The sequence below is a fragment of the Mirounga angustirostris genome, unplaced genomic scaffold (assembly GCF_029215605.1).
Source record: "Mirounga angustirostris isolate CCGP_5_RB_7025 unplaced genomic scaffold, mMirAng1.0.hap1 SCAF_11, whole genome shotgun sequence".
In the NCBI taxonomy this organism is placed as follows: domain Eukaryota; kingdom Metazoa; phylum Chordata; class Mammalia; order Carnivora; family Phocidae; genus Mirounga; species Mirounga angustirostris.
The window spans coordinates 45,819,839-45,834,676 of NW_026991719.1; the positions used below are offsets into that span (position 1 = coordinate 45,819,839).

General features: G+C 50.6%; 1 protein-coding gene and 1 long non-coding RNA gene across 3 annotated transcripts in view; one reads left to right on the top strand and one right to left on the bottom strand.

Moving 5' to 3' along the window:
- Positions 1-8,887, bottom strand: part of FGD1 (FYVE, RhoGEF and PH domain containing 1) — a 40,774-nt gene extending 31,887 nt beyond the window's left edge. The window contains exon 1 of the mRNA XM_045878581.3: positions 8,414-8,887. Within this exon, the coding sequence (XP_045734537.1) occupies positions 8,414-8,720 (307 nt within the window). The 5' untranslated portion in view covers positions 8,721-8,887. The remainder of the gene's footprint in view (positions 1-8,413) is intronic.
- Positions 1-14,838, top strand: part of LOC135361933 (uncharacterized) — a 31,928-nt gene that overhangs the window by 8,045 nt on the left and 9,045 nt on the right. The window contains exon 1 of one of the 2 annotated variants that reach the window (XR_010406136.1): positions 8,351-8,488. The exons of the other annotated variant lie outside the window; for it this stretch is intronic. This is a non-coding gene — a long non-coding RNA (uncharacterized LOC135361933). Of the gene's footprint in view, positions 1-8,350; positions 8,489-14,838 lie in introns of those variants that run through there. 2 annotated transcript variants of the gene reach the window in all.

Genomic DNA, 14,838 nt, shown 5'->3' on the forward strand with positions numbered 1-14,838 from the left:
AAGGGGGGGGGCAAGTCAGAAGGGAGACAGGGACAGTGAGGGATGCAGGCTTAGAGAGGCAAATGTGAAGAAACAAAAAGGGCAGACCAAGGCAGACCACGGCCATTTGTTGAACATGGCTACAATGTGTCATGCTGAGTGCTGCGGGGGTTTTCTCTACCTGTGGCAAATTCTTAAGACAACACTAAGAGGTGGGCATGATAACCCCATTTTACAGATGTTAAAACTGAGGCTCAGGGAGGTGAAGAGACTTGCTCAAGGTCACGTGAAGCTAGAAAGTGCCAGAGCTGGGTCTGGGGCCGGGGGGTCGGGGGACACTCTCACCACTGCCTGACCCTGCCGGAGACTCAGGACCCAAAAAGAGATCCCTGAAGGAATTTTCCAGAGAACAGAAGCAGTCAGTGAGGCCTGGAGACTGGAGCCCCTAAGAGATGCACAGCAAGAGAGACCCACACCTTCCCTGCCCTACTTCCTGCCGCCCCTGGGGCTGTGTCAACACCTGGAATGCATTAGGCAGGGAGGCCCTGCCTAGGGGAACTGGGAAGAAGCTCGGGCGGGGGAGCAGGGAAGGTGAAGGTGAAGGCAGAGGTAGAGGTGTGGGCAGCTGCTGCGCGCCCAGCAGGCCCAAGCGGAAGGGCTGCTATGCCAGCTGCAGCTCCCTGGGGCCAGCCTTGCCAGTCCTGCCTTGGCCGCTTTCTACACGCGCCTTCCCTCTGTGACTTAACCCCTTCCGTGCCCAGGCTACATACAAGAAGGCACCACAGATGGCTGGAGGCTGCCAGCGCCCCGAGGAGCCTCCCAATTCCCTCTGGGCCTCAGCCACACACCTGTGCCCCTCACCCTCCTGCCCTTAACTCTGGGGCCCGGGGGCCGGGGCACAGCCGATGCCTGCTGGGCACTGCCACCGGGATGCCCCATCCCCTGTCTTCGGGCTCCCTCAGACTCAGTGCGTCCCAAGCCACACCCAACCCCTAGGGGCACCTCCTCCTGCCTTCCCCATCCCAAGAGGGGCACATCCAGCCCTGCAGTTCTCCAAGCCAGAGGCTGGGCTTTCTCCAGGTCTCCTCCCTCTCCCTCAACTCACACATCCAGCCAGACCCCAACCCCTAGCAGACCTGACTTTCATAGCTTTAGAATCCATAAGCTTTGCCCCACTCTCCAGCTTCCTAACTACTTTCCCTCTCATCCTCTCTACAAGGCGTTCTCCACACCACAACCAGCCTATGAAAACAGTCGGCTTCAATTCCTGTGGCCCTGTGAAGGGCTCCCCCTCACCTCCCGGGTGAACGCCAACCTCCTGAGCTTGGGGACAAGTAAGGCCCAGCTCAAGAACACTTCCCCGCCCCCACCCTCCAGCCACAATGGCCTCTTGTCTGTTCCTCGAAAGTGCTCTCTTCCGCCTGGGGCTTTGGCACATGTTGTTCCCGTGGCCTGAATGGCTTTTCCGCTTTGCCTTACCTCTGGACTCCCATTTATCCTTGGAGTCTCAACTCAAGTGTCCTCTTTTCCCTGCTTACGCCACTCCTCATATGTTCCTGCAGCATCTGTGCTCACAATTACTTGTCATGTAGATCTTCCCTGCTAGGAAGAAGCTCTGTCTTCTTGCACAGGGCCACGCACATAGTACTTCTTTTTTTTTTTAAAGATTTTATTTATTTATTTGAGACAGACAGAATGAGAGAGAGCACATGAGAGGGGGAAGGGTCAGAGGGAGAAGCAGACTCCCTGCCGAGCAGGGAGCCCGATGCGGGACTCGATCCCGGGACTCCAGGATCATGACCTGAGCCGAAGGCAGTCGCTTAACCAACTGAGCCACCCAGGCGCCCCCATAGTACTTCTTCAATAAACATTCGTTGAATAAAGAAATGCCCTTCTTCCTCCCCTTTCACTTTCCCTTATCTGCCAGCTATTTATTACCAAGTATTCATTGATGCCGTGTTATACACCAGACAAATGTGATAATCAGGTCCCAGGGTTATAAACGGGGAAACTAAGGCCCTGAGAGGGGAAAGGACCCCGGGGTGGGGTGCAGTGCGCCAGTGGCAGAGCCAGGAGCACTGAGGTTCCTTCAGCTACTGCCCTGCATCCTTGTCTTCAGCTCTGTGTGGGTTTTGAAGCACCTTTTGGAGATGCGATGCCTTCCAAGTCCAAGGAACTGGGCATTAGAACCCAGAGTCTGGACTTACTGCTCCAAGGATGTCTGCTCTCTCCAGAGGAGGGAACATAACTCTGCTGGGCTGGCCAATGGCAGACTGTGCTTCCTGCCCTCATTCCAGACAGGTCCTAGCCCCACCCAGCCAGGATCTGGCCAGCTCAACATCTGCCTAAGGCATTTAGCTAACTGGCCCCCAGAAAGCTGTGCTTGGAGTCTGTCTCGGACACAGCTGCCACTCACCGCTGAGGAGGCAGGTAGCTCCCACCAGGCCCTCCCACAGGGACAGAGGTACCTGAAAGGGCCAAGGAACGGGGTGCCAACCATCTGCAACTTGGAAGCTTCAATTCCTTTAGTCCTGTCTGGGGAAGTCCTTTTTCCAGCTATCCAGAGTCTTTTATGTTTTGTTGTGTTTGTTTGGAAGACCCCAGCTTACTGAACCAAATCTGGGTCTTTTCCCAGACATTCCCTCAGAATCTCAAACTGCTGCTCTCCCAAAACCCCCAGCAGAGCCCACCCCCGCCCCCGTCATAAGCCCCCTCTTCTTCCCAAAAGCGACCTTCCTCTGTGACCTCTCAGGATGCCCTCAAAAGGGAGAACATTGAGGGAGCCACAGGAATTTCCTTTATCAGTGTTTGATTTGCTTTTCAGGAGTACTGCCTCAGTTCTTTGCAACAAGCCACTAGCCTGGGTATCTGTGAAATGGGTCTCAGCTTTATGCTAATGTGCTTTAAAACACTGCCCTCCCCCCTCAAGGCATTTCTAAGGCAAAGTTTTGGCGGGTAATGAATGACCCACCTGAGTGTGACTCTGCTGACCTCACTATCTATGTCTTCAGGGATGGGACTGGCCCCCAGAACTGCACACACTTCTCCCCATGAGCTGCTTTGTGATCCACGGTATGCATTGGTGGTGAGAATTCCCAAACATCTCTGGCCCAGTCCTCTCTCTTTTGAGCTTTCCAACCCTACATCGAGATGCCTGCTGGCCGCTTTCACCTGGATGTCCCCCAAGGCCTTTCAAACTCAATATCCTCCCTCAAACCTGCTCCTTCTCTTGCAGGTAGATGGCCCCAGCACCAACCACTGGGTCACTGTAGTTGGTTTCAGACAACAACCCAAACTCATCCTGGACTTTTCCTTCTTCCTTGGCCTGTACATCCAAGCCACCACCAAGGCCTGTCCATGTTAGCCCCTAAATATCTCTCAGATCTTATTGTCCTTCCTATTGCCATCACTCTAACCCAAGCTATGATCACCCATCACTGGGATGACTATGACCCCCACCTGCCTGTCTCCCTGTTCCCATTCTTGCATCCCTACCATCCACTCTCCACATGTAGCTATGGGGATCTCCCAAACACCCACCTCTGAACACATCATTCCCCTGCTTAATAAACCCTTCCATAGTTCCCCTTTGCCCTCAGGATAAAGTTCCTTTCCTAGCCTTATCCCTTAGGCCTCTCAATACCACTCCCAGTTCCCAGCATGCCTCAAGCCTCAGTGCCCTTGCTCCCACTGAAATTCTTTTTTTTTTTTTTTTTAAGATTTTATTTATTTATTTGAGAGAGAAAGAATGAGACAGAGAGAGCATGAGAGGGGGGAGGGCCAGAGGGAGAAGCAGACTCCCCACCGAGCGGGGAGTCCGATGCGGGACCCCATCCCAGGACTCCAGGATCATGACCTGAGCTGAAGGCAGTCGCTTAACCAACTGAGCCACCCAGGCGCCCCTCCCACTGAAATTCTTACCTGAACTGCCCTCCATGTTCCTCCTCGTTCTACAAACCCTGCTGACACCTTTTAGAGCCCTTGCTTTGGGCCAGGCCCTGTGGTGGGTGCTGCTGATGCTACAGTTTCCCCTGCCTAGAGTCCCAGAACTACAATTGCTTTCCAACGTGAAGTGCCAAATGGCAGCCATTCACTAGAGCTAGGTATAGATGGTAAACTAAGGCAGCCGGTGTTTGTGCGTATATGAGTGAGGGGTTGACTCACTCCCTTTAGCTTAGATCCCCTGCCTTCCTTTGGGGTTGGGAGGCAGGGAGGTAGGCCCACATAGGGTCCTGAGGAGAGGGCCTCAGAGGGGAGGCCAATGCATCCTTCTGGCCCTAATCATGCTGATTCACTGTAGGACCATGAATAAATTGCCTCTCTGAGCCTCTACTACCCCAACTAAAAATCAGTTCCCACTCTAGGCTGTGTATCAGAATCACCTGGGAAGCGTTAAAAATATATTCCTAGATTGCAACCCCAAGATTCTGGAGCTCTGAGGTGGAGTCTGGGAATAACATTTATTTTTTCAAAGTCATCAGGGGATTCTGATGTTCACCCAGTTTGGGAAACCCAGAACCAGATGGTGTCCAGGGCCCTTTCCAGCTCCCATTCTAACTCTTGGAGTCTCTGATGATGCCCTAGGCTCCAAATTAGAGGGAGCCAGCCCTATTGCTGCCCCCCTCAATTGGCTCAGTTCTCCCACTACCCATGAAAAGACTCTTACATCAGGTGCAACTATTTTGACTGAGACAGGTCCCAAGCTACTCCGCACCCAGCATCCAGAAGGATATTCTAGGTCTCAAAACTGAGGAATAGGGTAGGGTTTCCCTCAAATCTGTATGAGCAAACCTAGGCTCGGAACTCCTTTCCAACTCTCTCAAAGCTCTCTCTGGCATCTCTTTCCAGGTTTTATTAACCTGGAAAATGGGTATAAAAACAATTGCCCCCTCCCCGTACCAGAAATCAGGGTAACTCAAAGAGAAAGCACTTTGAAGAAATTGAAGGTTTTTCACATGGATAAGATTTAACTACAGTGGACCCTTGAACAACACGGTATGAACTGCACAGGTCCACTTATATATGGATTTTTTCAATAAATATAGTATAGTACTATAAATATATTTCCTCTTCCTTATGATTTTCTTTCCTTTTTTTAAGATTTATTTATTTATTTTAGACAGAGAGAGAGGGAGAGTGCGTGTGCAAGTGGGGGGAGGGGCAGAGGGAGAGAGAAAATCCCAAGCAGACTCTGCTGAGCACAGAGCCCAGTGTGGGGCTCGATCTCACCACCCTGATATCATGACCTGGGTTGAAATTAAGAGTTAGACGCTTAACTGACTGAGCCTACCCAGGCACCCCTTCTCTTCCTTATGATTTCTTAATAACACTTTCTTTCTTTTCTCTGGCTTACTTTAAGAATAAAGTATATAATACATATACAAAATGATTTGTTACTTGACTGTTTATGTTATTGGTAAGGATTCCGGTCAAAAGTAGGCTATTAGTAGTTATGTTTTGGGGGAGTCAAAAGTTATACACAGATTTTTTGACTGTGCAAGTAGGGGCATGGGGGCTCATAACCCTAACTCCCCCATTGTTCAAGGATCAACTGTATTATTTTTAAGAGCACCCCCCCCACCAGGATGGGTCACTGGTCCCTACGGGTGGTGATTCAATAAAAGCCTCAGCAGTCTGAGGGAGGAAGTCGGCAGGCACACAGAAATCTTAACATGTGGACTAAAATGTTCAACCCTTTAATTGAGAGGACTCTCTTTCTCTCTCTCCCTCTTTCTGTCTCTGTCTCTGTCTCTCTCTCACACACACACACACACACACACACACACACACCCTACAACCACCAACCCTGCCCTCTTTGGGCCAATTATAGGCGAGTCCTGTGGAGAGAGAAGCAAGTCACTTGTGCCTACCCTTGGGCCGGCTGGGCAGTGGGGGAGGCGGGCCTCTCACACCCCATGCTGCTGTGAATCACATGGCCCAGCGCCTGCTTTGCCAGGGCCTGAGTAATTCCTCCACCTCCTCTTCGGAAGGTTTTTCCCTTATTTTTAAAAAATTTCATTTTATTCTGCAGGTTTCTCACCAGTGTCTCATAGACTTCTCGAGGCATTCTATAGATGGGGAAATCGAGGCTTAGAGAAGGGAAGTCACTCACCCAGGGTCACACGGTGAGTCACGTAGGAATGGTTGGTTGGGAAGCCAGGTCTTTCCCTAACACTCTTCTTATTCTTAATCCCCATCTTGGAGTATATACATATATAGACAGCCACCAATTACAGACACAGGGATTTGACTGGCAAAAAGGATCCTGGAAACTTTGTTTTGCTTTTTTTGGGGAGGAGGGGAGTTCAGGCTGGGTATTGTGACTGGTAATGTGTAAGGACTGGGAGAGTGGGATGTGGGACAGCAACTCCGAATCACGGCCATGGGGGCGGCAGCGGTAGCAGCAGCAATCAGAGGCTAAGAGACCAGGGGTCGAGACGCGGCCCAGCTACTGACTCTCAGACCAAGAGCATCTGGAGGCCAGGAATTCCGTTGTCCTTCTTTTAGACAATAGTTCCTGAGGGCCTACTATGTGCTCCCTTCATATCTGTTCGGGCATTTGTTCAACGAGGATTTATTGAGCACCTCCTGTGTGCTAGGCACAGCCCTACTCACTGGGGATACAACAGTGAACAAAACAGATACAATCCCCTTGCCCTCACAGAGTTCACCTTCTAGTGGAGGAAGATGGCCCATAAACAAGTGGACACATACAATAAGATAATTTCAGACTGTACGAAGGGCAAGGACGGAAGCTGTGATGGAGACTCACAAGTGCACCACCCCCCAAAGTGGTCAGGGAGGGTCTCTGGAGGAGGTGACATCTGAGCTGAGACCTGAAAGATGAAGAACAAGCCAGGTGGAGAGCAGGGGGAAGAGCTGCCAGGCAGAGGGAAAAGCAGACGCAAAGACCCTGAGGTGGGAGTCCTTGTGGCTTGTTTTGGGATTTGAAAGAAGGTGCCGTAGTAGGGGCAGCCAAGTAGCCTGCTCCACACAGTGTCTGTCAAGGGGTGTTTGGGAAGCTAGCAGGAGCGAACGCAGGGCAGGGCGTTAAAGGCCTCTTGTCAGCTGGATATCTCCAGCCCACAATGAAGGAGCCCCTGGAAACTCCCAGAGGTTCCATGACTAGCCCAAGGTCACAACAGCAGTAAGGGGCACATCTTGCCAGTGCTTTGTTTCACTACTGCTAACTGTGCTGGGCCACAGTCCCAGAGACCTATGGAGGCTGGGGATGTGAGCCCTGGGGGGGGGGGGGGTCCCAGGCGCTCAACAGCTCTGTCAGTGTTCCAGTGGAAGGCAGACCAGAAATACACTGCTCTTTCTCTGTGGCTCCTGGGTTCAGGTCCACATGGGGATGTCCCCAGATGGGGGTGGCCCTGCTGGACTCCTCAGACACTCAGGTCTGTGCAGGGCAAATGCCTCTCCAGGCAGTAGTCTGTGGCCCCAGCCTGACCCAGAGCTGCTCCACCTCTGCGAATCCAAGTTCGAGCATCCTGATTTCTCTTTACAACCATCCTTGCAGCCCTGCAGCTCTACAGCTCTGCTACAGCTGACTTTGCCCCCCACCCCTTCTGCTGTCTCCCTACTTATCAGCCCTTCCAGCCCGCCCCTCCAGCTTGACCCCCAAGGCCCACCTCCTCCACCTATCTCGCTCATCAGCACCTTCTACTCCCTCCTTCCCTGGTCCTCCCGCCACACACACCTTGGCAAAACCCCAATCTGGATCAATCCACCATCTCTCTCTCTTTTTTTTTCCACTCATACTCCAGAGCTGCTGAACAGTACAGGAGAAAATCACATAAGCAGAAGGCTTGGCATTACTTTCATGGTCTCCAACCTCAGTTTGGGGAAAGAGAAAGACCACAGACTTTGGACTCAAATGCATCTGGTTTTGAATCCTGGCTCCATTCTAGCTGTGGGATGTTGGGCAAGTTACTTAACTTCTCTGGGCTTCAGTTTCCTACCCTACAAAATGGGGCTAATGATACCTACTTCACAGGAAGCTCCTGAAGATGATATGAGAGCCCATACAAAGCACCCAGCCCAGTGCCTGGCACAATGTAGGCGCTTGGCAAATGGGAGACTCCTTTTCTCCTATTCTCCCAAACTCCGTTCCCCCAACCAAATTCCCCTTACTGCTTTGCAATTCTGACCGTTTTTCTTGGAGTGCTCCTTCTCCCATTAGTCTCAGCAGATAGACAAGAAGGCGGTGGGAAGGGTTGAGGGGGCAAGGGGACAGAGAGAGGAGACCGCGGACAGAGGTTGAAAGGACTGGACGGAAGAGGAGCGAGGGAAGGGGGTGGGGGTTGAGAAGACTCGAAGGGCCAGGGTGAGCGGGCCGGCTCCGAGGTGGGGCTTAGAGGGCCCGAGAACAAGAACCCGCTCCCAGTACCAGGCCCGGGGCCCAGGCTCCCATGCTCTCTGGATCACTCACCAGGCCGGGGCTGAGAGCCCTCCAGGTGGTAGGAGAAGCGCAGGGCCCGGTGGTGCTGTGGACTGGGGCCGCAGGGTAAGACCCGGGGGCCTGGAGCAGCGCCCAGGCTGGCGTCCGAGGGTCCGGCAAACTGGGGATCCAGGGGGCCGCCGAGAGCGGAGCTTGAGCCCCTAAGTACCGGCAGTCCCGGCTCGGAGGCCCCAGGGTCCGTGTCGGCACTGACCGGTGGAGCGGCGCCGGAGGCGTTCGTGGTTGGGTGTTCGGGCTCGGAAGGCCCGGCGCCCCCCGGGGCTCGGTGGCCATGCATGGTCCGGGCCTGGGCGCGGGGCCCGGGCTCCCCGCTTGGCTCCAGCTCCTGGGGCGGAGGCGCGGGCGGAGGAGGCCCGGCGCCCGGCAGAGCAGCGGCCTCAGGCTCGGGGGGCGGGGCTGCGGGCTCAGCCCCACTGCGGAGATTCAAGCCCCCGGCCCGGGCCCGGGCCAGCAGCCGTGGCAGCAGTGGCAGTACCAGCAGCAGCCGCAGCCACCGCCGCTGCCGTGCCAGGCATCGCCAGCCCGGGCCCTGCGCGGGGATTGGGCTCGGCGGGGCCGGGGGCCCGCTGAGGAGCGCTGTCTATGCGGCAGCGGCTGGGTGAGGGTCGGGGGGCTGCGCTCGGCGCGGGCTCCCTCTTAGGAGGCGAGCCACTTCCGTGGCCCCGGGGCGAGCGGACGGTCTGTTCGGTGTGCGGGGTCTCTTTCTCCCCGAATGGGAATCGATCTGGGCTCTTCTGACTGGTCGGAAAGGGTTCTTCCTCCCGCCGCAGCGGAGGCTGGGGGGCGGAGGGGAGGGGAAGGGAGGGCAGGGCAGGGGAGGGAGGGAGGAGAGGATGGCGCTGGCGGGGGGCGCGCGTGTGCGTCGCGCGCTTGGGCTGCGGGGCTCGCCCTCAGCCAATCCCTCTGGACGATGCTTCAGCCGCGGGGGCAGGGTAACAGCTTCGGCCTAGGTCTCCGCGGCGGCGGGCAGGAAGGAGACGGCGAAGGGGGGTGGGGAGGCGGGAGCCGTCGCTGAGGCAGCCGCAGCCACAGCGGCGCTGGGACCCAGTTACCCGGGCCCCGCCCCCTCGCCCGGGATTTGCGCTTGGCCACGCCCCCTGCCTCGGACCCGCCTCGCTTCTCGCTGCGACCGCCCTCAAAGGCCCTCCTCCCCCTTAAACATTCCCCTCGGCCTTCGTTCCCCATCCCTCTGTGGTCCCACACAGGCAAGTCTCTGGGCTCAAACCCCCTAATGTGCCTTTCTGTCCCTCTCTCAGGTCTTCCTCTGTCTGCTCGTCCTTCAGTCTCTTCCAGAAACCTTTCCACAGGTTCCAGAGTCTCCCTAGTGCTTGGCTTATAGAGGACTTGTCTTTGATACACTTCACTCTGCTCAGACCAGACCTTATGGTCCTTAACTTCGTCACTCTCTTGCCAAAAGCCTCAGTTCTCAGGATTGTTGCATCCGCCTGGCAACATCCCAACCTTGGATCAGTCCAACTGTCCGCTTTTTCCATGCCTGCGCAAAGGCAGCTAAACAGTGCTGGAGAAAACCGTTCAGTCTCACAGATTTGTGCCACTATAAACTCATGGTCCCCATCATCTATGAGGCCCTCAGTACTGACCCACAACTTTACTGTGTCCCTCGGCTGCTCTTTCCCCCATGCTCCACAGCGGCCCTTTCAAACCTCCCTTCTCCTCAAACCCCCAACTTTTCCATCTGCCCCCAAGCCTCAGCAGATGACCCGACCAGGTCCTACTTCACAGAGTAAACAGAAGTCACTGAAAGGAAGTTCTGGACTTCTTGCTACCAAACCTACAGAGTCCTTGCCCCTTCCCATCATCATCTAAACATATTCAGGTTGGTCTCTTCCATCTGAAAACAAGTAAACAATTGCTGAAAAGCCTCCCTCTCCAACCACCACCTTCTCTTCTCCTCTCTGTAAGCTTCTCAGAAGAGTTGCCTACACTTAACTCTCTTCATTTTCCCACTTCTCATTTATCTTTCAACCCACTCCAATCTGCCTCCACTACTTGCCTAATACTGCTCTCTCATCAAGGTCTGCCATGGCCTAGCTCACAAAATATAATAGAATCTTTTCAGAGGTTATTGACTTGACTTCTTGGTAGTATCTGGCACTTGTGACCACTCCCTCCTCCTTAACCCACTTTCATGACACCACACTCGCATTTTTTCTTCTACTGCTTTATTTATTTTTTAAATTTTATCTTATTCTGTTATGTTAGTCACCATACAATACATCATTAGTTTTTGATGTAGTGATCCACGATTCATTGTTCTCGTATAACACCCAGTGCTCCATGCAGTATACGCCCTCCTTAATACCCATCACCAGGCTAACCCATCCTCCTACCCCCCTCCCCTCTAACACCCTCAATTTGTTTCTCAGAGTCCATAGTCTCTCATGGTTCATCTCTCCCTCTGATTTCCCCACCTTCCTTTTCCCCTTCCTTCTCCTAATGTCCTCCATGCTATTCCTTATGTTCTACAAATAAGTGAAACCATATGATAATTGATTTTCTCTGCTTGACTTACTTCACTTAGCATAATCTCCTCCAGTCCCAACCATGTTGATGTAAAAGTTGGGTATTCATCCTTTCTGATGGCTGAGTAATATTCCATCGTATATATGGACCACATCTTCTTTATCCATTCATCTGTTGAAGGGCATCTCGGCTCTTTTCACAGTTTGGCTATTGTGGACATTGCTGCTATGAACATTGGGGTGCATATGGCCCTTCTTTTCACTACAACTGTGTCTTTGAGGTAAATACCCAGCTATCACCTTGTTTAAATTCCTCGTTACTTTCCAGGCTCCTCTTTGCCTAACCCTTAAACGGCAGTGCTCCTTAGGGATTTGGCCTGAGCTCTCTCCTCTTTCTATGCTCTTTCCTTCAATTATTACATTCGCTCCCATGGCTTCAATTATCATCTCTTTGCTGATGACTCCCATATTGATACCTCAAGTCCAGATATTTCTCCTGACCCATGCATTCAACTGGTTATTAGACAGCTCTACCTGAGCACTCCAGAAGCACCTAAAACCTCAGTTTTTTACCACCTCAAGGCATCCTCCTCCCAACCTGTTTGTCCTTCTTTGTACATTACTTTTGTGAATGACCCCAAAGCAGAAACCTGAGTTATACCCCGACTCTTCTCTCTCCTCCACCCCCATGCAATCACCAAATCTTGTCGTGTTTACTTCTCAAATATCTCCCATATTTATTTATGCAGTCTCTTCATTTCTGCTGACATGAACCTAGTATAGGCCAGCACCACATCTAAACTGGTATACTGTCACAGCCTCCCTGTTTCAGTCTTACTCCCTGGAATCCCTTCTCTCCATTGTAGGTGGTGTGATTTTTTCAAAAGGTAAATCAACTCATATCCCTCTCATATTTAGAACCCTTCAATGAGTCCCCACGGGCTCAAAAGGAAACCTACCTTCTTCAACAAGGAAGATTAAGCTGCACCCTTGATGATTTATTTGATGCTGGCAGCCTCTCCAGGCTTCATTCTTGAGTCTAAGTTGAAAGTCTTAGACCATTCCTTAGTCTCTTTAGCCTCTGAGTCTTTGCATATGCTGTTGCCTCTGTGTGAAACTCCACATTTCCCCAGTTCCACTTCGTTTGTTCTTCCGATCTCTGCTCATTTGATGAATGTCTTTTTGAGCACATACCATGGGCCAGGCGCCGTGTGAGGCACTAGCTATGCAGCAGTGAATAAGACAGATGTGAACAAGACCATGAGTTTATGGTCTGGTGCTGGAAAGGACGGGAAGTGAACAAACACATAATTATAACACATAAACACACACATAATTACAAATTGTGATAAGGCTATATAAAGAGATAGAACAGGGTGATATGAGAGGGAGAGTAACGGGTGGGGGCAATTAAGTCTGAGGGGTCAGGCAAGGCCTGATATTTAAGCTGAATGTGAAGGAGTGGGAGTTAGCCGATGAGTAGAGGCAAAAGTGTTTCACACAGAGGACACAACATGTGGGAAGGCCCTGGGGAGAAATGTAAATGGTATACTTAGGAACTGTAGGAAGGCCACTGTGGCTGGAGCATAGTGAGCTGAGAGTGAGAGGAGTAGGATATGAGGTCAAAGAGGTAGGCAGGAGCCATATTATGTAGGGCTTTATAGGCCATGGTAAGGAGAATGGATCTTATTCTGTGAGCAATGGAAAGGTATTGAAGCAGTGCTTTTAAATGTGGGTCAAACTGCAGAAGGTACTGAAATCAAGTTGAGATAAGAATAGAAAATATTGATGTACCATAGAATCATGTAGGAAGGGTAAGTTTCTTTCATGAAACTTTTGTTTCAGGTTGTATCATATAAACTGAAACATGATGAAATAGTATCTCTATTTTTTATTAATTTTATTATATTATGTTAGTCACCATACATTACATCATTAGTTTTTGATGTAGTGTTCCATGATTCATTGTTTGCGTATAACACCCAGTGCTCCATGCAGTACGTGCCCTCCTTAATACCCATCACTGGGCTAACCATCCCCCCATCCCCTCCTCTCTGTTTCTCAGAGTCCATAGTCTCTCATGGTTCGTCTCCCCCTCCGATTCCCCCCCTTCATTTTTCCCTTCCTACTATCTTCTTCTTCTTCTTTTTAACATATAATGTATTATTTGTTTCAGAAGTACAGGTCTGTGATTTATCAGTCTTACAGAATTCACAGTGCTCACCATAGCACATACCCTCCCCAGTGTCCATCACCCAGCCCCCCATCCCTCCCACCCCCCACCACTCCAGCAACCCTGTTTGTTTCCTGAGATTAAGAGTTTCTTATGGTTTGTCTCCCTCTCTGGTTTCATCTTGTTTCATTTTTTTCCTCCTTTCCCCTATGATCCTCTGTCTTGTTTCTCAAATTCCTCATATCAGTAAGATCATATGATACTTGTCTTTCTCTGATTGACTTATTTCACTTAGCATAATACCCTTTAATTCCATCCATGTCATTGCAAATGGCAAGATTTGGGGTTTTTTTTTGATGGCTGCATAATATTCCATTGTGTGTGTGTATATATATATATATATATATATATATATATATATATATATATATACATATATACATATATATACATATATATACCACATCTTCTTTATCCATTCATCTGTTGATGGACATCTTGGCTCTCTCCATAGTTTGGCTATTGTGGACATTGCTAGTATCTCTTTTGTAGATAATTCACATCTCCCAAATGCTGAAATACCCTACACTGAAAGGTTTTTAATTGGGGATTGAAGTGGTATGATTTAAAAAGAGTACTTTGGCTGCTGTGGATTGAACTAGAGGTGGGCAAGATTAGAAGCCTACTGTAGTCAGAGATAATGGTAAGTGGACTAAAGTGGTGGCTGTGGAGATGGAGAGATCTAGACAGATTTGGGAGATATTTAGAATTGAAAGGGGTTGGTGTGGTGGCTTGGGGGAGGGAGGGAGAGGGAGGCATCTTTGATGCCTCCCATGGATCTGATGTGGGCTAGGTCATTCATTGAGATGAGGAAGACAGAAAGAAGAACAGGGTTTCAGGGGGAAGATCAAGGGTTCAGTTCTACAGTCCCTTAAGATAATCAAGTGGAGAGGTCAAAGCAGGTAATGGTGTATACATCCCAGAGGAGAGGTCTGAGTTTCAGATATAAATGAGAGTTGTCACTATAGAGATGGCATTAAAAGCCACAAGAGAAGAGGTCAGTCTGAAAGAGAGCAAAGAGAAAGAAAGAGGATCCTTGACTGAGCTCAAAGGAACTCCAACTTTAGAGACTGGGTGAAGGAGCAGGAGGTGGCAAGGAGACTGAGAAAGAAATAAAGAGATCGGGATATAACTAGGGTTGTGTTGGAGATTTTTGAAAAGAGTACTGAGAAGTCAACTAAGACGAAGATTGAAAAGGGTCCATTGGATATGATAACACGGATATTGGTAGTGACCTTAATAGCAGTTTTGGTGGAGTGGTAGGGGTGAACACCAGAATGGATGAAGAGGGAATGGATACACCATTGGTAAGAGTGTAAATTGATACAACCACTCTAGAAGAAGCTGGACGTTTTCTAGTAAAGCTGAATGATGCAAATATTCTATGACCCAGCCTTTTTAGGTATATATCCTAGAGCAGTGGTTCTCCCTGTGTGGTCTGGGTTATCCTGGGGGCAGAAGTGGGGGGCAGGGAGCCAAAACCATAATGCTAGTAAGGTGTTATTTGCTTCTTTTACTCTCATTCTCTCAAGACTGTAGAGTGGAGTGTTCTAGATAACACAACAGATTGAATGCAGAAGCAGATATGAGAATCCAGCTGTCTTCTATTAAGCCATATGCTAAAGAGATGTGCAAAAATGTAAAACAATGCCACTCTTCTCACTGAATTATTTTTGTTT